At 33.1% G+C, this 27,371-nt stretch overlaps 6 protein-coding genes across 8 annotated transcripts; 3 read left to right on the forward strand and 3 right to left on the reverse strand.

Annotated features, from left to right (window-relative positions):
* Positions 1–811: 811 nt before the first annotated feature.
* LOC106713110 lies at positions 812–9,559 on the reverse strand. The gene is made up of 8 exons (XM_045681388.1): positions 9,429–9,559; positions 9,084–9,248; positions 8,570–8,803; positions 7,927–8,047; positions 7,538–7,651; positions 7,067–7,176; positions 6,851–6,949; positions 812–959 (listed from the first exon to the last, which is right to left on the reverse strand). Exons 1-8 carry the CDS (start codon positions 9,557–9,559, stop codon positions 887–889), a joined length of 1,047 nt encoding a protein of 348 aa, XP_045537344.1. The 3' UTR covers positions 812–886.
* Positions 9,560–10,055: 496 nt separating this feature from the next.
* LOC106713192 lies at positions 10,056–11,876 on the forward strand. Its single transcript, XM_014505911.2, has 4 exons — positions 10,056–10,244; positions 10,403–11,026; positions 11,235–11,396; positions 11,557–11,876. The coding sequence occupies exons 1-4, from the start codon at positions 10,211–10,213 to the stop codon at positions 11,715–11,717; spliced, it is 981 nt and encodes a 326-aa protein (XP_014361397.1). The 5' UTR covers positions 10,056–10,210; the 3' UTR covers positions 11,718–11,876.
* A 750-nt stretch (positions 11,877–12,626) lies between these two features.
* On the reverse strand, positions 12,627–14,030 carry LOC106713198 (nucleoside diphosphate kinase 6). Its single transcript, XM_014505917.2, has 3 exons — positions 13,764–14,030; positions 13,388–13,548; positions 12,627–12,781 (listed from the first exon to the last, which is right to left on the reverse strand). The coding sequence occupies exons 1-3, from the start codon at positions 13,970–13,972 to the stop codon at positions 12,636–12,638; spliced, it is 516 nt and encodes a 171-aa protein (XP_014361403.2). The 5' UTR covers positions 13,973–14,030; the 3' UTR covers positions 12,627–12,635.
* A 165-nt stretch (positions 14,031–14,195) lies between these two features.
* LOC106713171 (U5 small nuclear ribonucleoprotein 40 kDa protein) lies at positions 14,196–16,991 on the forward strand. The gene is made up of 6 exons (XM_014505888.2): positions 14,196–14,375; positions 14,503–14,629; positions 14,837–15,040; positions 15,337–15,579; positions 15,967–16,145; positions 16,770–16,991. The coding sequence occupies exons 1-6, from the start codon at positions 14,259–14,261 to the stop codon at positions 16,947–16,949; spliced, it is 1,050 nt and encodes a 349-aa protein (XP_014361374.2). The 5' UTR covers positions 14,196–14,258; the 3' UTR covers positions 16,950–16,991.
* Positions 16,992–17,212: 221 nt separating this feature from the next.
* On the reverse strand, positions 17,213–19,061 carry LOC106713177 (nucleoporin NUP42). Of its 2 annotated transcripts, XM_014505894.2 has the most exons (4): positions 19,001–19,061; positions 18,855–18,968; positions 18,402–18,634; positions 17,213–18,068 (listed from the first exon to the last, which is right to left on the reverse strand). In XM_014505894.2, exons 2-4 carry the CDS (start codon positions 18,946–18,948, stop codon positions 17,370–17,372), a joined length of 1,026 nt encoding a protein of 341 aa, XP_014361380.2. In that variant the 5' UTR covers positions 18,949–18,968; positions 19,001–19,061; the 3' UTR covers positions 17,213–17,369. The 2 variants fall into 2 exon arrangements, with proteins under 2 accessions (XP_014361380.2, XP_045537255.1); XM_045681299.1 differs by having other exon boundaries at positions 18,855–19,061.
* A 2,412-nt stretch (positions 19,062–21,473) lies between these two features.
* Positions 21,474–27,110, forward strand: LOC106713180 (stimulator of interferon genes protein). Of its 2 annotated transcripts, none has more exons than XM_045681316.1 (6): positions 21,474–21,604; positions 21,818–22,056; positions 24,530–24,805; positions 25,553–25,721; positions 26,069–26,182; positions 26,974–27,110. In XM_045681316.1, the coding sequence occupies exons 1-6, from the start codon at positions 21,505–21,507 to the stop codon at positions 27,060–27,062; spliced, it is 987 nt and encodes a 328-aa protein (XP_045537272.1). In that variant the 5' UTR covers positions 21,474–21,504; the 3' UTR covers positions 27,063–27,110. The 2 variants fall into 2 exon arrangements, with proteins under 2 accessions (XP_045537272.1, XP_014361383.2); XM_014505897.2 differs by having other exon boundaries at positions 21,475–21,604; positions 24,530–24,793.
* The last annotated feature ends 261 nt before the right edge of the window (positions 27,111–27,371 follow it).

Consider the following 27,371-nt stretch of genomic DNA (forward strand, 5'->3'; position numbering starts at 1 on the left):
TGGCTCGGAAATATACCATCATGACTGATAATCCCTAAATTATCTATGGTCACTATATACCATAGACATTTTTAAAACTACAACGCTATCATTACAATTTTAAACTTGCGTCATCATAGACGAGTTATGTTTGATCATCGAATCCTGTAACAACATATCTTTTCTCTGTGTTAAAGCCACATAACATAAACCAAACTATTTATAAAAAGTAACAAATCGCTACTCAAAATCTATGGTCAAACGATATAATTTATAGTCTATGAAATATAAATGTTAACAATCATATTTTAGATTAATCTAGCACATAGTATTTTGTAGATTTCAAGTACATTCTTGTAATTTTTTTCTGTCACATTACAGATCCAATATCGCGCTGTCACAAACGACGACAATTTTATACGGCCGCTATATTATAATCTGTTTTATTGACGCTCAGTATGCGCATAATCATGTAAATGTCACTGAAGATATTACCCAGGGATATGTTAACAAAATGGCCGCCAACATCGGCTTCAGGACTAACATTAAAGTAGGAAATATTAAAAAAAAATTATACGAAGAAAATGTTTAAAAAAACGACTAAAATATAAAAACAACAACATAACCTACGCCCGTAACCCAGAGAGTTAGGCAGAGATAAAAATAATAATGAAACTATGCATACTTTCCCGGGTTCAGAAACAGTCTAGCGTAAGCGAATTCACTTTAATATAATTGTAAAAAATGATTAAAAATACCAAAGTTATCAGTCTTTATTATTTATTAATAACATTAATATGTTAAGGAGAAGTTCCTTAATGTCAATGCATTAAATAAAACCCGACATATCAAGTCCTAAGTTAAAATGCAAACTACTGAAAATAACTTTCAGCCAACTTTAGCATGATTATTTCCGTTTGACATTTTCCACGGATGATAAATCCACTTTCTCGGAGCCCACCTCGAATTGTGTGTCCAACCTGTAAAATATAAAAACTTCATGAAACCAATTATCAAAACAAAAAACAAATAATATTTAAACAATGGCCTCAAAGGACGCGAAAAGCGCATGAGATTTCCTAATATGTTTAAACTTGTTTAATTCAAGATGCACTCAGTCGATGATAATAAGTGAAAGTTGAAAGAGATTCAAAGAAATAAAGGTATCTAAATCGTAATATTTTCAACGCAAGCTTCATTTTTAGTGTCGTATCGCTCGCTTAGTTGATGGAAAAGTTAGGGTGTTATTACACTAAAGTGTAATAAAACATAGTTTATTTAATTTGATCAACTCTAGTATAAAAGCTCATCTCCTATAATTTCCGTTATTTTTGTTTAGCCCATAAATTTCACATAAGTTTATATAAATACAATATTCAAGTGCAAATTTTGTATTAATCTGTAAAATGTCATTGTTTCTTACATCTGATTTATTTTTTTGTTAAGTTAAATTACTATCATTACGCGAACATACTCATACCTAAATGAAAAACTAAATCATATTACACTGCAATATGTCACCATTCTAACCGAACAACTAGTCGCAATTTCTAGGAAGTCCATTAAATTGTCCCCGAAACTCCCAATTCATTCACTCCGCCCTTACATTCGGGTTCGTTAAACTTCAACCAAACGATCATCAAACAGGACAAAACCGAGAACCGGGGACTGGGAACCAGGAACCGCACAAAGAAAATCCCGCACCCTCATCTGATTTTTTACATATTAAGTTATTTTTAATCATATGACTCTGTAATAGAGTTGTTTATTGTTAAACTGAAATTCATGTCAACACGTGCAAAATCATAATAGTTGTACTACAAAGATTTTGTGAACTTTTCACATATGTCACAATAATCCTTTTAACATTATTACGCTGCAACTTACAAAAAAGAAATGTGACTCTTAATGCATACTTTAGATTTATTTATTAGTTCGTCATTCATTCTTTTGCTAATTAAAGAAGATTTAGGATTTACAAAAGAGATTCTTCAACGTTTTTCCTAATATTTTCTACTGCAACGCTCAGAGTCCTTTAATAGTTACTTAAACAAACCCTTAGTGATCACTCTCGCATACAAATATGATGCCTGTAACCTTGTATTTACTATTTTAAGACTTGAGCTAACCCAAAATGTATACCAATTCAATTTGTCCTACCCACTGTTGAGTCTCTCGAAGTTTCCAGACCCTTCCGACTCAATGTCATTGACATCGGGTGATTGCCCGATATCCTCACGGTCGCAGGTTCGAATCCCCCTTTAACCTGTATAATATGACAGCGATTATGCGCTAGCGAGCATGCTGTATAATATTACCCATCAAAAGCCATTGTCCGAATTTTAATATATTTGATGGGGCGCGGCTCATGAATTTTGAATAAGCAGTTGATTCCTAAATATTTGAGTCTCCGGTTGCCATGGAATCGAATCTTCGAATGTAATTTTTATTCGAATCTTCGAATAATAGATATATATTTTGGTATAAATAGATAATATACATATATTAATATTAAGTATTTAGTAATTCTATATAACAACACCTGGAATAAATAAATAATTTACTTAATATTATAAAAGTTATAAAAACCAAGCACTATTCAATAATCTTAATTTTTATTAATTGATTGATAAAAATCGAATAAAATACACGTAAAAATAAATTAATTTAAAAAGAGTCTTACCTTTTTAAATAAATATCTTTTTACTTTAAGATAATTCATAACATATTAAGTAAATGTAATTTTTACAACCTAATCAAAAATATTAAAATCCTGGCATGGGGGCTTTTTTATTACATCACTTTTAACGTACGCGAAGAAATTAGTTCCATATTTTTCCGTAATATGGCAAGGTTTTTTATATTCCTGATCAGGTTATACATATAAGCATCGTTTTAATTACTACATAACTACGAATGAAACAATCTAGTAATCCATTTATGAGATATACGTAAATATATCTTGAAATGTGGCTTGTAGCCAGAAGTAGTTTTACACCAGAAGCAAACAATATTAAATCAATTGTTTTTTTATAAAATTATACTGAAATACTAAACAGTATTGTAAACAGGCGACCGAGGGTTCTAGATATATTAGAATATTGTTTACTCCATGTGAAGGTTGCTGGCTGAAAAAATTGTTTGTCACAATGTCGTTATCTTGTTCGCGCGTCATTGTGTTTGTCAATGCATCTTTAATGTTTATACGAGTATAGGAAAAGCACTGACGTGCGATATGCCTAATATCGCACGTCAGAGGTCGGTCCATTTGTTGCACATGCATTAACAGCTTTAATTTTAGCTATACAAACACCCTGGGTGAGATTTCTACGTCTTCCTCTTTTTTTGATTGTGTAATACGCAGACCTGTGGCGCCCCTTTTTTATCAAACGCCCTGGGCGGTCACCTAATTACGCCCTACCCCAACGGGGACACTGTGCACGTGACTTAATTTCTTAATTTAGTTGTTAAGATACAATGTGAGTCTTAAAAGTTAACCTTACGTTAAGTAAAACTTACAGCCACATTTAGGGCCTAAAACCTACAATTAGCAGCTCCCTTAGTGAGTAATAAAAAACTCTATGTGCGGTAGCTAGTTAGAAATAATGGATTCACATAAATAAATAATAAATCTCAAAGAGATGTTAATTCATTACATATTATACATTATCCGGCTCGATACCCTTCGATACAAAGACAATTTGTTTTTCAGTCGCTGTATATCAAGTGGTAGGAATTATACATGTGGATTTTGATTAGGGCTGCCACTTTGGGTATTTATGGAACTTTTCGAATTTGCATGGAGCTTATTCGCGTGTGTAAAAAAACTTATCACGCTTCATCTCACTTTGTTTCAACATCTAGGGACGAAGGGTAAATGTCGTTTTTTTTTTACTCAGGTCCTATCTCGTTATATTCACCGTTGTTTTTTGTTTTTCGACGGAAAATCTTCATAAAGTTACCCTACTTCGGATTACGAACAGTTGACCATCTCGTGATGTTCCACTAGTGCGACGTGCAGAAGCTCCGGGATCACCAAAGGAACGGTACCCCGTTTAGATTACGTGATCCAACATGCGTTCAATATTGACAACCCTAATTGTGATCAGGTTCGTATTTGCAAGTCACCTTCAAATTTCCCGGTCAACAACTGGTGCAATGTGACACACGTACGTTGGACATTTATAATCCAAAATTTATCATATTGAGCAATAATGTATAAATTTAACATAAAAAATGGCATGTTAGAGCAAAAAGGTACAAACTTTAGTGATTAAATAAGTACTATTTCGGAATGATAAGTATTGAGGTAGGTACCTATTCAAAAAAAATTCCATGACAGTTGGTTACTGATAGAAAGAATAGGTTTAATGAATAAGAATTTTATGAGAGAGATCAGGTTAGTTAAGATTGATTTTTTTTATAAGAGAAGGGGCAAACGAGCAGCGGGAACACCAAGGTGTTCATCGACGCCCATGGACATCTGCAATACCAGAGGGATCGCAGATGCGTTGCCGGCCTTTGAGAATGTGATACGCTTGCTATTACGTGATTTCTAATTTGTTTTAAAAAGCATGGATTGTCATTTTAGTGATTGTTAGACAGGACTACATTCAAGTTTGGTGCCTCTAAATAACCATGTCTTATGTCACATAAACTATTCTTTATGGATTTAAAATTCACTTTTCAGAACCATTAAAGAAATCTATTCGATTTAAGGACTGTCATATAAGGCACTTTATAAATTGTAAAATTAAATTTTGAAATTTAAATCGCTCAAGGCTCTATTCCGGAGTCAACGAACAGCTCTACGCTAAATTGAATTTAAGAATAAACGACCGTAGCGAGGTTACATTTCAAATGGAATTTTAAATCAACCGCCAAATACGTATTTCTCAATGATATTTGATACGATGAGCCGTCATTCCATTACACGAACTCGTGGTACATGGAATTGAATCTTAGAAATAATTTGTATGAAATAACACACAAAATTATATTTAAATCATGATCTCTGAAACGTTTGTTTTTTTAACCTTCGTACTTAGCTGTTTTTACACTTTTTTGGTTTAAGGCGCAACACATCAATCACGGTGGAGCTACGTAGCTACACCGTAGTTATTACGTAGACTGGTCGGATTAACCAATCAATTAACACTTACAAACGATGGAACATCATAACCTCTCTTTTTTGTATTCGTGTAAGAAGGTTTTAAGAAAAAGGTTTAATACTAAAAACCAACTAATATTGCTTATTAACAATATTTTGTGCTTCACCTCTCTCATTGTGCCATAGACAATCGACAGTCGAATAACTTCTACTGAATACACCAACTGAAATATAAAATGGCGTCAACAAATTTGAGAACAATAAATATCAATCATGGCGACGACGGAATCATTAGGTTTACGCTTCGAGAAACGGCCGCAGTAAAACAAAAGAACTGTCATATAAACCAATGCACACACTCCGACAAATGAAAACAGTCGTTCGCGCCGTTCGCGCCGTCATCCATCACAGATATTACAGACAAAGGCTTTTAGCGGGACAAAAGCGCGCCAACCCTTCCGGCGCCATTTTGTTTTTAATGCTGACGCCGCTCGGATTCGCTTTCTATTAATTAGAATTGCTCATTCCCTTAATAGTTTCGACCTTTACGACTCCGGTGTCACATTTGACAGCAAAGCGAACTTTACAAAAATGCTGCAGTTTTTTAATACGTTCTTAAGACTACAGCACTTTTTACTTTTTTAAAACTGGCAAAGATCCAATTTTTTCTGCCTTTGAAAATCAAATAATAACAGAATGCAAAGAAAAATGAACACGTGCCTTGAGCCGTATTGCAAAAGAGGACAATTTTATTTTATTAATTACGTTATGATATAAAATACAATAAATTGTAAAGAATTGCAGCTGTTACAAAAATGCCGCTTGACTTTTCTTTATTTCATGTTGCACCTACACAATTTATTGCGGGGGGCATATTTTTAAATAAATATACGACCAAAACGATACCAACGACTTTCATGCAACTCCTTAAAAAAAGATACATAAAATACAATACTTAAGCAAATGCAAGAGGCATAATGCATTGATAAAAGTTTTTTCAACTTTTTCAAGTTTCTTCAACTCTCTCTCCGCATCTCATTGATTTCATTTACCATAAGATTTAAACAGAAAGGAAGACAAAGACACGAACGGAGGTCAACGCACCGCATCTATAAAACACTTTTTTCCCTATATCAGGTCACCGTTTCCCTTGACAACTGCCCTATTGTTGAATTGCACGTGTTTATAATCTGTGCTTTGTGATTATTGTACTCTATGGTTCCCACTCGTCTTAAATAGAGGTGTGTTTTGTAATAGGTTAGAATGGGTCTGCCCAAAGAATGGGCAGGGGTTTATTATTACGCTCGACTAAATGTTACTTGATTTTAAACAAAGATATTCTTTTTATTCAAAATATTAAGTATTTATAATTTATATCTAATATATAAAATTCTCGTGTCATAGTTTTCGTTCCCGTACTCCTCCGAAACGGCTTGACCGATTCTCATGAAATTTTGTGAGCATATTGAGTAGGTCTGAGAATCGGCCAACATATATTTTTCATACCCCTATTAAGTTTTTTTTAACTGCGCGCGGACGGAGTCGCGGGCGACAGCTAATAAGACTATAAGCTGTCAATACCGGTTGAAAATATCTAGGATGTTACCAAAAGTATGAATGACGAAAGGAATATTCATATTTTCTTTTGCGTAGCTTGGAACCTTAGGTAACTATCGCAAAGTCAAACTATGTTAAGAGGTTTAAATACATTCAACATTATTATTATATCTATATTTTAAACCGACCATAAAACACTCATACCTCAAGTTCCTGAGGCGACAGTCGGAGATAATACTGAGCCGTGATTGAGAGCTGGTGGATAGAGGAGGCAGAGTGGCCCGCGAGCGAGTTGACTGACTGCTATACAACATTAAAATGAAAGAAAAAAAATCATTAAATAGTATTAGCTTAAAACCATAGACTTTTTGGGACGTCAAGGTGCGGATTATGCTCATATGTATTTAAAACAATATGTACCTCGGCGCAAACGGCTGTATGAAGGGCTGGCGACGGGAATGCGAAGATTTGACAGATGCCTCCGCGCTGCCCATTGTCACAGACGACTGTGCCACGCGGGATAGTTTCTTCTGAACAACATGTTAAACTAATTTATGGTTGGATCATTTATTAATAAAGTAGTTAATATACTAGCCAATAAAGCTACAAAACTTCATTTTGTAGCAAAGTATCCAATATCAAAAACCGTAATTCTTTTATCATTGTTTTTGTAAAAAATATGGGAGGGTAAGGAATGAAAAATTGTTTGATTCAGACATTCCAGCACTGATAAGGTACGATTGGGATATATATTAATAAAAAAATTAAAAACACGAGATTATCAACATTTTTGTGAATGTAAGAGGTAAACCACCCAGTTATTGGTCACCTTCTTTGAATGCTTCACTGCTTACTAATTTACTCGAAGTTAACGTCAGTACACCAACATACCTTCGGTGAATCAGCTTTCAATGCTTTATCGCTGCTATAATCCGTAACTTTTTGTAACACTTCACTCTCCGCCACTAAATTGTCTTCGGAAGTAAAAACTGAAGTAGTGCTGCTCTATAAGGAAACCGTAAACTTTATTATGTTTATACTTCAGACCATTAAGCCACTAGCAAAGAAATTATAAATTCGTAAGTGTACACGCATATTTTGTTGCTTCAAAAAATTGCGTTTTAATCTAAAGTATTAATAATTAAATAGATAGTAAAATAAATTCAGTGGCGTTTCCAAGGTTTTAAAAGGGAAAATCGAAACTCTATTCACTAATTTTATCTTAAAGAATTCTAGAATTAGATAAGCCATGATTAGACTTTAAACTTATATGATAGTACCGCCACTGAATAATTGTATAGAGATGGATAACTTTGATAGGATACATCGTAGTCCTGGGATCCTCCCGCTTCACTACTCATGTCTTCTTCCTCCATCTGTATGTTCACTTTTCCAGGAAACCTTTATGTCAAACAGAAAAAAATAAATATCTAATATTTTTAACCACTCCGTGGTGAATAACATTAATTTTAGAGACGTTAAATAAATTGTTTCGGCAATGGATTATTTTCGAACTCCAAAAAATAATCTTTTCCATATTTAAAAAAGTAGAAAAGTAGTGAAATTGTCAACTACACCAAACTTGTATTTAAAATTTCATTTTGTCTACATGACCTGGATCACGAGAATATTCAGTAGGCTAATTCATCCTTGTATACTAGTGGTCGCCCGCGACTTCGTCAGCGCAGAAAAAAGTACTACATAGTACCTTCCCGTCAAAGTCCCGCCAATATCAGTCCAGCCGTTCCCGAGATTAAACGCGGCCTTGCGGACAGACAGACTAAAATCTCAAAAATTGTATACGAAATGTGAATTTTTTTCGCTGTTGTATACAGACAATCAATTTTTTAATATGTATAATGTATAGATATACAGATTAACACTATTTTACCTAAACCTAACCTAATTCAAAATATATTTTACCGGCATTCTTCTGGTATTTCTTCTATAACCGGGTAGTCCAAAGAAGTAATACTAAATCCTTCTTTAGGTATATCCTGAGTTTCATCTTCCAACACAACAAGCTTCTGTCGACAGAAAGGGTCGCGGGGCGAAGGCTCTGGAGGCTCATCGGGCTGCCAGGAGGCCTCGCGCTTCGGTATGAAACAAGCAGGCGAAGCACTCACTTCTTCGCCTGGATCGTGGCGATAAAAATACCTACAAAGATTCTTTAATAAGGCTAACTAACACCTACAATTAAACCAAATATCCTTTACAAGATCATAGTTCCAACTAATAGATGATCAAAAACCATCGACAACAATACGGCTGTGATTTTAAAATCATTGAATCAGCTATAATTTGTTCTTCAAAGAGTACCCATTATTGGATAATACGGAAAGACAAATTATGGTAAATCACCATTTGAAGACAGTTCAAGATACCATTATTAATGACATGATTTTTTTTAAGAAATAAATGTTTCTATGGATCATACCAATCGATGATCTTAAGCCATGCTTTGACAGCACAATGTACGGTGAATGTGACATTTTGCTTCTTCATATAGTTCTGGTAACAGATGTTCAAAGCTGTTTCGAATATTTCCTCTCGAATATCATATATCATCAAATCCTTTTCCTCTTTTTGAAAAATTTCTGCCCTATTCGTAATGCGTGATAAAAAAGAATACATAAATACTTATGAAAAAATAAAATTACTCGGATGAGTACGTAATTTTCGGTCTTGAAAACGAAAAGCATGCCTCGCGTTGGATACATAAAATAAATATTTTGAACAGAAACACTGTAAATTTCATAAACATGAACGAAAGTTGATTTACCAAGTCCTCTCCGGTATATCCTTTGGTAACGCTGTAATAATCTTAGAATCCTCGAAAAGAGATAATTTTTTACCCCTCCTTGTTAGTGTGTACTTACTTTTATTAATAAATGTCCTACTAATAGTGGACATAATTAATTTTATTTTATAAATTGAATGTGTAACAGCCAAACAGTTTTTCCCGTGTCATAAAGTTCAAACTTCATAAAAAGGACAAAGAGTATAAACAGTATAAATCAATCGCTGATCGCTGTAACCTAAACCGTAACAAACCATTTGCAAAATAAAAAAAATGTAATCCTACTCAATTAAACGATTTTTTTCCTTTACCTACATTTTTTTATTCAGATATATCGAAGTAAGTTTGACGAAACTACTACTATTAATTTATCTTTAATCAGTTCAGATACCTAAATTAGATTCATGGTTATCAAAAATTGATAAGTTTATCAGTGTGTTTACTGTAATACTGAGCTTGAATAAACAAAAGCTTTGCACAACATTACTATTTTGTATCCTACCGTTCTTCAACATTTTAGAAGAAGAAACCGTGGCCGGTAATATTAGCTATGGTTTTTTATTTGACAAATATTTGAAAAAGAAACTTGACATTAAAACAGAACGCCAAATACAAAAGTGACAGTTTTTAATTGCAGAATATTTGATGTGCAAAAAATGTTAAATAATTTAGTTTAATCAGTTGATTTTATTAAAATGACCGTTAAATAACGAGTGTAAATATACAGTAACTAGACTGTGGCTAGTTCCTATTGTTTACTAACAATGTATACTTTGAAAGGTATATTCCCAGAGCCCAGTAAGTGTCAAAAAAATCGTTTATTTGAACGTTTTAAATTGTGTCTAGTATAGCACGACCTCAATGATATTTGAAATGCAGTATTAATAATATAAATAAAGGAAAAGTTGTTTTCTGCCCCTTTCTAATATATTTTACATCCATGCTGTTGTTTTCAGAAAAGGAACAGAAAAGAAACTTTATCAAAGAAAACATGAAGCAACTTAAATTTCTTCAGGGTAAATCGCCCCGAGAGCAAGAGTTGGCTGTAAAAAAGGTCCAGCAGCCGCGGAAAATGACCGCGTCTGCGGACAATAATTTAAACATTAAGCCAACATCATCAAGTAGAAGCAAACCGTCACTTGCTGTACCCAAAGATTCACCAATTTCACGAAGAAGGCATCCCGATATTCGCATTAAAAAAGGCGACATGGCTGAATTTTTGAAACGGAAAGAATTGAGAAATAAAACTGTAGTAAAAAATGATAGCCCCGATGAAAATGAAGATGATGATTCTAATTCATCTGGTCGTCTGAGGGACATTGGTTGTCAAACTATTGAGTCAAATCTTGCACATAAATTAAATGAAAGTACAAAACTAACAGTGCTGTATCCAAAACAAGACTTTGATGACAATGACAACAAAGCCAATGCAAGTGGAGATTCAGCTAGAAACAGGAGATCATCCCCAAGTCCGAAGAATATATACCGATCTGGTGATGAAGGGTTGGACATGGATAAGACTCATAGTCGCTTAAATGCTATCCTTGAGAGAAAAGGAAAAGATCCATACTTACCAACTGGTATCTATAACAATACAATAAAACTAAAACACCACCCTCACTTTATCTCTCCTTCCCACACTTACTTATTTGTTTTTTTCTTCTTTTTTTAATAATTCAGGACTAATTTTCTTTTACAGTTGTAGAGTTTATTACTTAACAAAAAAAATCCTGTTTCATTGCAGCAATTTAAAAATTGAAATAAATAAATTAATTCTTCAACTTTCAGGTTACCAGAAAGGAGTTTTACCGAAGTATTTACGTGACCGCAAAGAGCAAGGGCCTAAGGAAATAGAAGGTGCCAAGGCTGATGACTCCTCCACTTGCCCGCCCGGCCACGTCCCGTTGCCTGACACGGAAAGGAAGGAGACATTGAGGATGCTTAGAAATAGTTTGTATTTTACATGTTTAATACATCAATACTTTGTAATTAAAATCTTGGTTTGCGAATGTGAATGAGTGCATTTTATTGAAGCAAAACAAGTTGTTGTTTCTCTCATTATAATTTTCTGCAAAATGGTGATCTATTCTTAATAGTGTATATTTTTCAGGCTTTGCAGAACTCGTAAGTGAACTAAACAAAATGCCAGTGAAGACGGACACACTACGGATGAGAAACAGAAAAATGGAGTTGGAAAAGCAACTCGCAAAGCTCGAAGAGGGCATAAAGGTGTTCTCCAGACCAAAGGTCTACGTTAAAATTGGAGAATAACCTCAATTTTAATCAAAATAATCTTGGTTTAATTGACTGCAATCTTTCGATCATTTTTTTCTTTCAAAATCCAACTTAAAACATTTCCTATTACGGTGTGCTTGACTTTAGGTAGATTTGCCAAATATAGCACATGTTCTAAGATCTCAAATTCAATCCAGCCAGTATTATAGTTTAAATATTTAATTGTAAATTCTTGTGGAATACGTAAGGTTATTTGTAATTTAGTATTAATGATTGTATCTTAAATGATTCCTTGTAATTAATATAATGAAATTTGTTTATATGGTGTACAGTGTTTTGGAATTTTAAATACATGTTTTATGCAATTTACATTTTATAATGTTTGTATATATTTTTTAATACATATAAAGTTAATATAATATACTGTGACAACTTAGTACCACAGTATATCAAAGGATTTTATTAGATGTCTATGAAATTGAATGAAAGTATAAGAAAAGGTTTTATTGTTCCTATACATTGCATTTATTAATAACAATGTTAATAAAACCTTACTTTTCACACCCTTCAATAAGTGGTTCATGTTAAATCAATGAGAAATAAGTTTATTATACCAAACTAGCTTTTACCCGCGACTCCGTCCGCGCGGAATAAAAAATAGAAAACGGGGTAAAAATTATCCTATATCCGTTTCCTGGTTCTAAGCTACCTGGCCATCAATTTTCAGTCAAATCGATTCAGCCGTTCTTGAGTTATAAATAGTGTAACTAACACGACTTTCTTTTATATATATAGATTTACAAATCCACATAAACAAAACTTCACCAATAACAGGGAATTAAAAAAAATTCAAAAACTAACTATTTAGTAGATATTATATATCTATAATATTTATTGGTAAATTATCACAAAATTGTCACAAATTAACTTTGTACTATTCAGCTGTAAAATAAACTACAATTTTCTAACATGTTGAAAGAGATGTTTGTTAAAAATAATTTGTCCCTTTCTGTATCTTAATTCATCATTGTTGTGCCATTCGTAAAATGAAAAGTCTGGAAAGAAGAATTTGATCTCCCGTTCTGCCGATATTGTTGAATCTGAAATGTTAAATCATTTAAATTTCAATACTTTAAAATAAAGTAAATTAAAACGAATTAATTAAGCAACCTTAAAAATTTATATCTAGTAATTAATTAATTTAAAGCAATATTTCGTAGGTCACTATTTCACTAGCGTCGGTGGCTCAGGGGTTAAGCACTTGACTTGCAATCTGCAGGTCCTGGGTTCGAATCCCGTCATGTACCAATGTGTTTTTTCGAGTTTCGATTTACATATGTACATTTATCCGACGTTCTTACGGTGAAGGAAAACATCATGATGCAACCTGCATATATCTGAGAAGAAAGAATGATATGTGTGAAGTTAACCAACCCGCACTTGGCCAGCATGGTTGACTGGCCTAATCACCCCTAAGTTAGGGTAGGCTCCGTGGGGATGTATAGTGAGCTGATGATGATGAAACCACTATTTGAGTACTCGACCACATGAGTTACATTACAACTATTTATTTAAAGAAGGTAGACAGACCAAACCATATTTTAACCAAATATAACAAAAGTTAATACTCTTCAAGTATACATTACATTTACGTTGGATGAATTCTGCAAAATCTGGTTGATCATGGCATGTTCAACAAGTATTACCTGATCCATGAGCTACATTTCTTGTGTCAGATATCCCAAACATGCCTCGCAAACTGTAGGGTTCTTGAAATTGTGCTTTATATACTTTGGTGGGACCTAGCATTTTCCTCCATAACTCTATGGCGTTTTTGTGAGCTATGACATGCAAGTCTATATTTCCACTGAAATATAAAATATATTTTGCTCATCATGTAGGATAATGGCTGTATATATGTATTATTCACATTTTGTGATTGGAAGAAATTTACCTACGTTCTTATTAAAAATTGTACAAAAATCGCAATTACCGGTTTTCGGTTTCTAAAGATTGTGAAATATTTCTCACTGTTTGCTACATACTAACTTTGAATTAAATAGAACTTTGTTGAAATATTACCTGGCCATGAAAGTTACTAAACGATTAAAAAAGAATTTTCCTTCATGTTCCTGGTAAAAATCACCCGCTTTGTTGGCATCAAGAATAACTCTTCTCGTCCTCACAACCACAAACCTATTTCTTATAACATTTCTTATATATGAAACCGCGACTGGATTTTTCACAGCATGCGGTTTGATTATAGCTAGAGTAAGTTGTAATTTTTCCATGATTTGTATGTAAATGTCCACATATTTATTTACAAATTAATTAATTCTTTCAGTTTTCAAAATCCTTAACATTTTGAAATTGTGCATTTCAGACTAATGACATTTGACTGACATTTCGTTTTGTAAACTTGTGTTCAGTGTTGCTAGCCTACATTTTTTTTTTAATAGTTTTGTTTTATTCTGGTAACATTAGAAAAGCTACTTGTCTATGCCTGTCTGTCAATCTGTCAAAACAAATAATTTGTTAGTTTACTTTCCCAGATTTTACAAAAAATAACATTTAAAAATGCCTGAAATGGAGATAAAACGAAAAGCAGATGATTATTCAATGGTACCTGCAAAAAAAATCCGCCACGAAATTTCAGTGGTGGGAACGAGAGAAAAAGCTGTTGTAACCTCTAATGTTCGTATTATTTTGAAAATCAAAGTTATTCACTATCTTATTTTCAATTTAATCATAAAAAATCAGTCACCTTAATTATATTTACATTTCATTACTATCTGATGATAAAGTATTTAAAATTTTTTAGGTACCAAGAACGTCCAACCTATATGCACCTATAATGTTATTAGAAGGACATCAAGGAGAGATTTTTACGGCCAAGTTTCATCCTGAAGGCAAGCACTTGGCATCAGCAGGATTTGACAGACAAATATGTGAGTATATGAATTTACAGAAATCATAACAATGTTAGTTGGAAAACGTAACAGTTAACCCCATATATATGCTTATAATCTTTAATTTACACTGTTTATTTTCAAAAAACTGTATATAAGAGATATGTTATTGTTAATATTAGCTAAAACGACATCATTAGCTATAAATTGAATTGTATTTATCAAAAAGAAATTTATATATTTCAGTTCTGTGGAATGTCTATGGTCAGTGTGAGAATGTAATGGTGATGAAGGGCCACACGGGAGCTATAATGGAGCTCTGCTTCTCTCCCGATGGATCTCACCTGTACACTTGTGCCACAGACAATACTGTGGCTGTCTGGGATGTGCCCACCGGCACTAGGATTAAGAAATTAAAAGGACATTCCAACTTTGTTAACAGTGTTTCAGGTGAATTATTTTCACATACAAATATGTAATCAAGTATAATGAAAAATTATTCAATTTGCTTTTTATGTGTTCTTATGATTTAGATACTTAAATGTGAGGCATTTTCCTTGTAGATTCTGAAATGAAACAGTTTAACACATACCAACAACTAGTCCCTAGTTCATTTTAGTACCTGAGAATTATAGCAGCATTGGATGTGTTAAGGTCTCTTATGGAAACTAAAAAAGAAAAATACATTACGTTGCACATTTCACAGGAGAACCATATTTTTAATATGTACACATTAAATTTTCTAGGAGCGAGAAGAGGTCCTGAATTATTGGTCTCGGCATCTGATGATAATACTATTAAATTATGGGATGCAAGAAAAAGGAATCCTATCGCCTCATTTGACAATGGCTACCCGGTTACCTCGGTTCTGTTTAATGATACAGCTGAAAAGATTATATCAGGCGGTTTGGATAATGTGGTCAAAGTGTGGGACATCAGAAGTAATCAGATATCTTACAAAATAAAAGGACACACAGATACTATTACAGGTATATTTGTAAATATTTTCAGTCTTCAGTCAAACTTTCGTGATTTTTACTAATATACTGTTCGTAAGAAACGGGAGTGCGGACTTAAGGTGCAGTGAGAACGCGGACAGTGGTAGTGGTCGCCGAATCAGAAAGAAGGTAGACCGATTCGGCTATCTTTAACATTTTTTACACTACCGCACAACACCAGTCAACCCGTGAACATGGCGCATGCAACTGTGCCGAAATATCGGGAGCTCAGCCTAATCGTGGTAAGAATCCCGTTTCTTACGAACAGTAATTTAGGATCTTATTAAAAAGTAGTGGTTGTGAATTTGTTAAAATCTGTAATTTCTAAACGTCTTCTCTAGCAAAGATCCACCTTTGAACATATCCAACTTTATTCAGGTTTATCACTATCCTATGATGGATCATATCTATTGTCAAACGCAATGGATGGCACCATTCGCATCTGGGACGTAAGACCGTTCGCGCCCGCGGAGCGTTGTGTCAAACTCATGTCGGGTCATCAGCATAACTTTGAAAGGAATCTACTGAGATGTGCCTGGTCTTCTGATGGCTCTAAGGTATTTTGTTGATGTACTATCTTCAGTTATAATTTTTAACACAAAATTGCCATAAACTGGAATATTAAGCCATCTAAGGACATATTTCCTGCCTTAGTTATTTGGTTACTTAAATTGTCATTTAGTGTTAAAGTAAATAATAAATGGATGGTGGTAGTTTTGAATTGTACGATGTAGCACACCTTATCGTAGCAATATTTAATTTATAACAATTATATTTAACATAATTTCAAAACCTTTGCTCATTTATTATCACCATTGAAATGAGCATCAGTCCAAAATTTATATGTATGCCGCAGTCTTATTGTAAAATACAGCATTTCATCATCATCAGCTCACTATACGTGCTCACCGAGGGCCGAGCCTCCCCAAGTTAGGTGACTAGGCCATAGTCAACCACAGCCAAGTGCGGGTTGACTTCACACATATATTTGAATTTCTTCTCAGATATGTGCAGCATCACGATGTTTTCCTTCATCATAAAAACGTCAGATAAATGTACATATGTAAATCGAAAAACATTGGTATATATCGGGATTTGAACCCAGGACTTGCATTGCAAGTCAAGTGCTTAACCCCTGATTAGAAAATATAGCATTTGAAAGCAAAAAAAAAATTTTATAGGTTGCGGCAGGATCATCTGACCGTTTCCTGTACATCTGGGACACGACATCACGCCGCGTGCTGTACAAACTTCCAGGACATAATGGTTCAGTTAATGCTGTCGACTTCCACCAGACCGAGCCCATTGTTCTCTCAGCATCTAGTGACAAGCAGATATATCTCGGAGAGATTGACCATTAATTAATACTTTTTTTTTGTAAGAATATAATTTTAAGGAAATTAAACGAGTTTTAAATTACATAATTTATTTATATTTTATTTAACCAAATATCTAAAAAAAACTTTAATACTCATTATGATTAATTTTTATTGTTTCAAAAATTTTATCTAAAAAGTAAATAAAACTTACCGTAGGTTTTTGACACCATAATCCGCATTTAAAACATATTATTATCACTGTTTTGTCAAAGTTAATGACAGGGATATGTTTTATGTTGGTCTCGGAAACCAACGGTTAATGTAAGATTTCGCATATTTTTACTATTTCTTACAATCAATTAAAAGAATCGTTAAAAATTACAGTACAATTATATGATTTGTTTAGCAAACTTAAAAAGATTATTTACATAATTTGCAGCTATTAACTTATTTAAAAATTGTTCAAAAACACAACTCTTTAGGAGGTGGCAATTCTGGTATGAAACCTAGTTTAAATTCGTTACTCTTAAAAGCTTCTAACTCATCGTTAGACAAATCTTCTAATTTGCTATAAATATTATCAATAGTATTAGAATTCTGTTCAAATACATTACTAAAAACATTTTGTGGCTCCTTCCTTTCGAAAACATCACTCGGCTGATCAGGTTTTTGAAAAACATTTACGGATGGTTGACTTGCAAATACATTTTGTCCAACTGATTCCGTTGGCCCAAAAATATTTTGTGTAGCACTCGCGAAAATATTAACAGGATTATTCGTAGGCGTTGGTCCAAAGATCTTTTGAGTTTCTTGTGCAAATAATGACTTTGGTACTGTTTCATTTGTTGCAAAAATGTTTGTATTCGTCGGACCGAATGTAGCTTGGTTGGCTTCCGCGAAAATTGACTTCGCAGCTGTTTGTGTATTTGGACCGAATACACTTTGATTTGTTGTCTGATTGAATACAGATGTATTTGTATTACTTAAAGCACTTCTAAATAAAGATGAAGCATTATTTGAAGAACCGAATGATGCTTGAGGAGGTGTTACAGTCTCTCCTTTGTAAATGCTCCTTAAAATTTTTATTATATTTACTGTTGGTTGAAGTAATTGTTCATATTTATATCTTGATTCCTTGTAGAGATTGTCAAAGTAGACCACCTAAAGAAAAAAAATACTTTAAAATATTGCACATCTATTCAATCTCCAAATTAAATTCAAATTTGTATGTTCAGTTTAATAGATTTAAGTTTAAGTAACACAAATATAGGAAATGGCTTAATGTATGTGAGTGTTTTAGCCGTTTCCTATTAGTGGATGGATGGATGTTTGAAGATATCTCCGGAACGGCTGAACCGATCTTGATGATTTTTAGTACAGAGGTAGAGTCTGGAAGAACAGATAATCTACTTATTACGTTTTTATTTAGTTCCGTGCGGATGGTGTCGCAGGCGACAGCTAGTTGACAATAAACTTATTACTTGATCTACTTACTGCTTGTTCTACACTATTATTTGCTTTAGCTTCATACATGAATAACCTTGCTTCTTCAGGTGACAAATCTGACAAGCCTGGATATCCTGGTTTCTCTTTGAAGGGTGCGTAACTGGATAGAATCCATTGCCCGCCCTTTAGTGCTGCTTGGATATCAGATTTCACTTGGTTGACTAATTGTTCATCTGTCACAATATTTGACTGTGCTGGTGCTGTTTGGGCGGGAGGATTGGCTGAAAACAATAATATATAATGATAAGGTAAATGTTAGCAAGAAATAATAGGGCAATTACTAATAAAAAGAAGAAGCATTTCATACATGTTGGCTAATTTGCTATAGACACGTTATTTCTAGCTCAGACCTTAGAGGATATACAAGTAATTCCTTACATTGCGCATACGAAAAACCACGAATATTTTATAGAATGAAAACTAAATTATAATAGTACAAACCATGATATGAATATTTGGAGCCATAAATATGTTCAAATCTGCAGTTTTGTCCATAACGGCAGTAGCCTTGTTGGAAAAACTTACAAACTACCATTATTTCGTCAATTTATATTATCATAGGTCATAAAACATTAAACTCAATATTAAGAGACATTAATTTACAAAAGTTTAAAAACATTAAAACTAAAATGTAAACATAAATGAAATCGTTTTGTCGCGGTATAGTTTTGACAGTTTGACAGATAAAAGACCAAATGTTTTTTTTTACGATTCATGTATTTTTCACCTTGCAAAATAAAGACAATGATAACATTCAGTTTTTTCATAAAAACAAAATATTCTGTATAAACCACACAAAATAATACTTTTCTTGAACTTAAAATGCTTTTGCAAATTAAGACTATAAAACATATATTTGTCGAACTTTCTTTGCAGCCTAAGGATAATTACTGAACAACAAGAATAGCGTAATTTAACAAAAACTGTTTTTAATTAATACGGAAGAATTTATAAAAAAAACATGATATCCTAGTGTAATGAATATAATTTCGATGCGATTATTGTTAAAATACTTTACATATCTTTTTAAAGTATTTTTGTTTATTATCATTGTTTAATCAATCATCATTTCTCATGGCACGGCAAACATTTTCTTAAAAAATGAAAATGTCAAACTCTTAGTTTGTAGGTTATATTATTTTTTATTTTGTTTATTTGAGTTATAATATAATATGATATTAAGTTAACGTATTTAATATTTACTGAATTTTCAATAACTGTAGAGAAGGTAATAAAGTCGTGATTATAAATGTCTTCTAATTAATTAAACTTTTCATCAATTCCATCTTCTTTTAATGTATCAATATCCATCTAAAGTTAACAAGAAAACTTGACAAAGTTGGACGTTGAATTTAAAATGATTTAGTTCCACATTATAGTTAAAATGAAACATATAATTTAATAAATATGCATCTTTTCTTTTTATCCTATCAATGTCAACTTACAAATGTTAATGTAAACAAAACAATCGAACAATTTTTAAACCCTCTTTAAAAAATAGCTAACTCTAATTATAAAATGCCAGATAGTGATGTAAACTCTCAAAAAGTAATGAAAGATAATTAGAATTGTCTAGTACTTTTGTTAAATATTTAATTACTTAATTTTAAAATTAAAAAATGGATTAAATTGGTAGTAAATATGGATCCATGCTTAATTAAAAAGTTTTTTTTATTTTTCTTTACAGAATGACAGAAAAAACTTTGTATATTTATGCCTCACAATGTATTTTTGTTTGTGCAATTATAAATGGTAAGTAACTCATCACTAGTAAATGTAAGAACAATATAATTGATGTAGTTTACAGTTATTTTGGTGACATTTGATGCTCTTATGCAATTAGGTTAGAAAATTTGCCATAGCAACATGCATCCTGAATTATAACCCTTATGGTGCAAGGTTATTGACTGATGTTCAAGTGAATTGTGAGGATTAGCTTTCAAAACATTGTTTAATTTGCAGATATATACATGTTTGATCACAATGTTTTCCTTCATCATAAGAATGTTATGTAAATGTATTGGAATTTGAAAATGGAACAAAAATTGGTACATAGTAGGGATTGAACTTAGACCAATAGGTTAAGGGTGGTTCATTAATAATATGATGTTTCTATAACATCTGACCCCCACTACCTCTCCAGTGATATGTAGAAAGTTTTATACTACTCCTACCTTATACCTAAAGTCACGTTTTTTTTTAGTATTTGACAATTTATAAATGTTAATAATTTATTATTAAACTTAAGTCATCAGTCATAAAATAAATACATGTAATAATATAGCCCGCCCCTCCCTCCTCGTAATGTTTCGTGTATTTTTACGAACTCCTTCCCCCCATTCCTGCCTCACATGATGAATGGACTATCTCTTACTGTAAACAATGTCAAAAGTTACCTCATTGTTTTTGTTCAACAGTAATTCAACCCACCATACCTTTTATAATTTCTAACTAAATGTGATAAGGAACAGTGCTGTATTGAAGTCTAACTCAGTATAAGTCATAAGATAAAGCGTATGCGGAAATTATTTAAAATAAAGTCAATATAAAAAAAAACTGTATGATTATAAAATGTAGCTTTCAGATATATCAGTAATTGTATTAATGACTAGTGTTGCGGCGTCGTCGGCGCTGAATTAAATGTATATTTATAGTCTAAGTTTCGTCAAAATCGGCCAAGCGGTTTCGGAGATTACCAGGAAAAAACACGAATTTGTGGACAGATAAAAAAAAACTAGTATTTCTTTACAAGTAAAGCAAATATATCACGTTCACGAAATATGTTTTTCTTTGTTTCGAATAGATTTTACTAATTTCATCAACTATTAGCGAGAAATCTAGGCTGTATTTTAGTTGAATATAATTTTTAAATGATTTGTTATGATGGATGATCGAATTTTCTTCAACCCTAATAATTCTGCTTATGCAATGTTACCTTTATCTCGTTCCCGCTGTCGAATCCGCTTCAGCTTGTACAATAAACCAAATTTAACGGTTACTTTGGGAACATGTTTAAAGAAATAATAAGGCACAGGCATTCCGTTTGCAAGTCCAGTCTCATTAGCGCCTTGTGATAGTTACATAACACGAAATGATTTGGAAAAAAATATTAATAATATTAATGTTTATAATTATTTTAGGTTATCAAGGGATACATTTAGAGAATGCGCATAAATGGATAGGCATTGTTGGTAAGTAAATAATACATGTACATAAATTATTTTAGTATTTTTTTCTTATGAAAATATAAGTAAAAAATTTACCTTTAAAAAAATTATTTACACGTGATTTTCCACTAGCTTGTGCTAAGATATCCAAGACGATAGACAACAAGGATAATTATTAAAAAAATAATAATAATAGAAATACATTTTTGGTAACATGACTCTGTTTATCCTTTTCAGCGCGTTACGTCGTCTATATGTTGATAATAAAAGGTTCCCGGGAGGCCTGTGCGTTAGGTTATTCCATATTACAGGCACAAAAAACATTTAATATTGAAGAGATTATCAAACACAGTAAGAAATATGCTTTAATATTCGTAGCATCGATAGCTATTTTGTTGTATAATAAACAAAGGATTCTCGATGAGGACTTCCTGTTATGGTTTATAGCGTATTTGGTTACGAAATATCCGGAAGTGGTACGTATTATTATCAATTTTTATTTTTCTTTGAAAAATAACAGTATGTTTTTATATACAACTAGCTTTTTCCCGCGACTCCGTCCGCGCGGAATAAAAAAAAAAAAAAAAAACGGGGTAAAAATTATCCTATGTCCTATTCCTGGTTCTAAGCTGCCTGCCCACCAATTTTCAGTCAAATCGATTCAGCAGTTCTTGAGTTATAAATGGTGTAACTAACACAACTTTCTTTTATATATATAGATACTAGCTGTGCCCGCGACTTCGTCCGCGTAAAATTCTGTCTTCGGATAGAATTTTTTTAGGCTAATTATTTTACTTAACCGACGTGCTATGATTTGATGTATGGATGTAGAAGAACATAGAGAAAGGTGTGCCAGGACCGCGCCATATGTCTAAAATATTCCCAAACAAAATTTCATCCCCTATTTTTATTTAGCATCCTTGAAAGTAATATTTTTTCAAACGTTGAATTTCATATTTATTTATATCAAATTAGCAGCCACAAAAATAAGTTTTAAACTTGTAACTGTAAAAATGACGATACTCCCATACAAATTTCCACGCCCACTTTCAACCCCTTAAAAACCCTTTTTCGCGTTGAAAAGTAGTCTATGTCCTTTCTCGGGCTCTAAACTAAATATTGGTAAGGGTAACAGCAAAAAATATTAAACAAAACATTCACCAAAACCTCACATATTGCCAAACAAATTTTCATCCCCTATTGTTATTTAGCACCCGTGGGGGTAAAATTTTTACAAAAAATTAATTTCATAATTATTTATATCAAATTAGCTGCCTTAAAGATAATATTCAAGTTCTAACTGTAAAAATGACCATAATTCCATACAAACTTTCACCCCCACGTTCAACCCCTTGCAAACCCTTTTTCGCGTTAAAATGTGCCCTAAGTCCTACCTCAGGCTCTAGACTAAATATTGGTAAGGGTAACAGCAAAACATATTAAAGAAAACATTCAACAAAACCTCACATATTGCCAAACAAATTTTCATCCCCTACTGTTATTTAGCTCCCTTGGGGGTAAAATTTCTACAAAAAATTAATTTCATAATTATTTATATCAAATTAGCAGTCTTGAAAATAAGTTTCAAGCTTCAATCTGTAAAAATTACGATAATTCCATACAAAATTTCACCCCCACTTTCAACCCCTTACAACCCCTTTTTCGCGTTAAAATGTAGCTTACGTCTTTCTTTAGGCTCTAGACTAAATAATGGTAAGGGTAACAGCAAAGCATATTAAACAAAACATTTACCAAAACCGAATATATTGACAAACAAAATTTCATCCCCTATTGTTATTTAGCACCCTTGGGGGTAAAATTTTTACAAAAATTTAATTTCATATTTATCTTTATCAAATTAGCAGCCTTGAAAATAAGTTTCAATCTTCTACCTGTAAAAATGACGATAATTCCATACAAACTTTCACCCCCACTTTCAACCCCTTACAACCCCTTTTTCGCGTTAAAATGTAGCCTATGTCCATCCTCAGGCTCTAGACTATCTGTGTACAAAATTTCATTTAAATCGGTTCAGTACTTTTTGCGTGAAAGCGAGACAGACAGACAGACAGACAGACAGACAGAGTTACTTTCGCATTTATAATATTAGTAAGGATATATAGATTGTTATATACTAACTAACTAGGGTGACACAGTGATCCGAAGTGGACCTTCCGACAAGTCTCCATTTTCTCCGATACCGTGCCGTCCTAACCCAGTCTCGGACCTTTAGCTCCCGAAGATCTTTATCCACCTCATCCATCTAGCGATACCTGGGACGGCCAACTGGGTGCCGAACCCTCGGGGTCCCATATATATCAATAGCTAATTCCAAATACAATTTTAGTAGTGGAAATACACTAATAGAGGGGAGGGTTAACTTTTTTTTACATTGAATAAGCCAGCGCTTGATCACTATACCACCTGATTTCTAACGTATGTATGTTTTATGTGTGAATTTCTATTCTATTGTGATCTGTAGCATATGACACTGAATGTATTTTGACACGTGAGGTGTCATTCGAATCATATTGTAAAAAAAAAAAATCAAAAAAAAAAATTCCTTTATTGAGGTAAACATTTTTTTACAGTTTAATATATCTCTTTATCCTGTTCTATATTACTAATATTATAAATGCAAATGTTTGGAGATATCTTAAGAATGGCTCAACGGATCTTGATGAAATTTGCCATAGATCATAGTCTGGAAGAACACATAGGCTACTTATGTTTTTTTTAATTCCGCACGGACGGAGTCGCGGGCGACAGGTAGTAATTAATAAACATAAGACACTATAAAACATGACATGACTGTTTTCGAGTACAGTCAGGTTTTTTTCTTTCTAAGTCACAAAAATAATGTTAAAAAAATATGTAAAAATTTTGCTTTGTAAAACTTTTTCCATAAAGACACAAGAGATCTTTAGTCGTTATGTAAAACAATTTCAGGAGGCGAATTTGGTCACCATTAATTACGGTGTGGGAATGGCGTGCAGTTATTTTGAAGGTTATTTAGTGCACGTGATACCAAGCGATGGCGCGAAATTCGTAGGTTTTGAAGAAAACATGGACATATACGCAGCTAAACAAGGGATTGTCTTCCCTGTGAAGAGATTATTTATTATAATAACGAAGTCAATGTACTGTCCACCTGATTTGAAACATTTTAATAAAGCTAACAGAGATGATCTGTCGTATTTAGAAGCCTGTCAGGTTAGTGATAAGGTTAGTGTGGGTTGTTTCGTTTGCTTGTTTTGTTTGTCGCAAACGCATTAACTCATCTGATGTTTTTACATTTTAAATTGATAATTCATACTTTTAACTATTATCCTTCATTATGTAGATAAATAATCCTTACTTAATATTATAAATGCGAAAGTAATTGTCTTTTTGTCTCACTTTCACGCCTAAACTACTAAATATGTGAGGCTTATTTAAATGATTTGTTGTAATGTTTCATAAGTTTAAATAAAATAATCCGTCATATGATAAACCATATAATTAAAATTGAAATAAAAGATAATATTTACTGAGTAGACAGACAGTATTTCACGCGGACAAAGTCAGCGGATATAGTTATTTATGATTATTCTTTAAAAAGTTCTTTATGTGATTTTATTGTGTATCAACACTCATTAATACATTTCTAATGCTCATTTCGCGAACACTAAAAGATTTAAATGTTTTGTTCCGTTTTCACTTATCAGCTAAGGGCCGGCGTTAGGGCAGGGCACGGTTGTGCGGCGACCTAGGTTTCTAGACAGTAAGAAAAGGCTAGCCTTTGGAAATGCTACGACGCTATTTTTTTTGCTTTCGAATTTAGTGCAGCATAATCAGTATTGCACGCGCACGAAACAGCTACCGATCCTGATCTCATACAAATTGGTAATGGGCTCGTCTAATAACACAGTGGAAAAAGGATTTTAGAACCTACTGACTATTTAAGCTTACCTCTAGCAACTGGTATTTCAGTCATTAGAAGAGATAGAAAAAGATGTGGCAGGTGTGAAGAACCGCATATACCGGAACTCCGCGTACAAAATCTACCGGCCGGACAAACCGCCCGTGTATCTGTCCGCGGAATGCGCCACCCCGCTACACACACTGCACAGGGTGTTGCAGAAGACTGCGATCTACGAAGGTAATGTTACACAAGTTATTATTTTCAACTAGTTGTCGACCGCCACTTTGTCCGCTCTGTACATTTGTTGGACACGTCATTGCTTGCTTACAGCTTTTGACTTAAAACTAAAATTTCTCTTACGTAATTCTATCTTTATTAGTACAAATTTCCATCACTTCTACTTTCAAAATGGCGAAAATCAAATAGGCACAGATTACCATAGCTTATAACCTGTCCAGTAAAGGTCAGTAATTGTACAACGTTGAAAGGCTAAGCTGAATTAACTTTCCAATATCGACACCTCCTGCGACTTGATTCACGGCTGACTTTTCATGTTTTTTGCAATTATAATATTGTTATTGCAGATTTAGCGAAGGTGAATGTACTAGAAGTAGTATCAGACTTCTGTCGTACTCTCTCCTCCATCATCTCCAAGAGTCCTGAGTGCAGGGACAAGTGTGAACTCGTGTACTACGACGGTGAGTACACAGTTTACGATTGTGTTGGTCGTTTTACAATAGACATTAACTTAACTGGACATCAATTGAAATACTAAACAATAGACAAACTACAATTTACTCTAAAACTCATATATTCCAAAATATTTCTCGTAAAACTCTTTCTCTCATATAACTATATAACATTAGCTTCCTTAATTTTACAATATCACTTCTTTTTATATTAATATTTTCATACAATATATAAAGATGTCAAATATGAATATGGCTGCCATGTTTGAAATTTGACGTACCTCTCTTTATTAGACTTTAAATTGAAACGAAGCTAATAGTTCCGCAGCACATCCCCTTCCCATCCTTTATTGATAATTGACAGAGAGGGTAAGATAACTAGAATTAGTCCTCCTGCGCGCAAACTAATCAGACCTTTTAAATATAAATTGGCAAACGAACAAGCAGTCACCTGAATTTACCAAATGGCGAAGCGACTGTTGACCACAAACATTAACAATTGCATATGCGTTGCTCGCCTTTAATCGACAGAGGAGGAGACGCACAGAAACAGAACTTTTCTTTATTTATACTTTAAACTTTCCCTTGACATTCTATCCTTATAAGAAAGATAATTGGAAGAGAAACCATGATTAGGCCACACGAGAACTGTCTCGTGTAGAAATCAGTGTACAGACATGGACTTCAACTTGACACCTGTCTTCTGTGCTCGAGGACACGGGTTGAGTTGCCATTTTGCTACGGATTCTTCCATAATAAGAGACATGATTGAATTGTGAATGTTTTTTTTTACCTTTTAGATACGGATCCCAAAGCAAATCTAGCCAGCATTTTGTTAGACAAGATTCGAGACTTGGAGCCAAACTTCGAAAATCTAAAGAACGAATAACATTGTGACTGTCCGGGCGTTGGTACTGATGAAACATTGAAACATGTTTCAATGTTTCGGCAGTGCGAACTCTCGGGTACCAAATTATTTGAAACAAACGAGTATATGTAAAACATATATATATTGTTATTAAATATTTACTTATTAATATAAGTAAATAGATTTATAAAATCAATTGATAAAAAAAAAAAAAAATTTTAAGCATTTTTACGATTGCTCTTTGCATTTTTTAATTTTTAAGTAATTAACCTATATATTAAGCCATTTTTTTATTTCTGTTTAATTTAATTGTTGTTTTTCAAACTTGAC

The sequence above is a fragment of the Papilio machaon genome, chromosome 15 (genome assembly GCF_912999745.1).
Source record: "Papilio machaon chromosome 15, ilPapMach1.1, whole genome shotgun sequence".
In the NCBI taxonomy this organism is placed as follows: Eukaryota; Metazoa; Arthropoda; class Insecta; order Lepidoptera; family Papilionidae; genus Papilio; species Papilio machaon.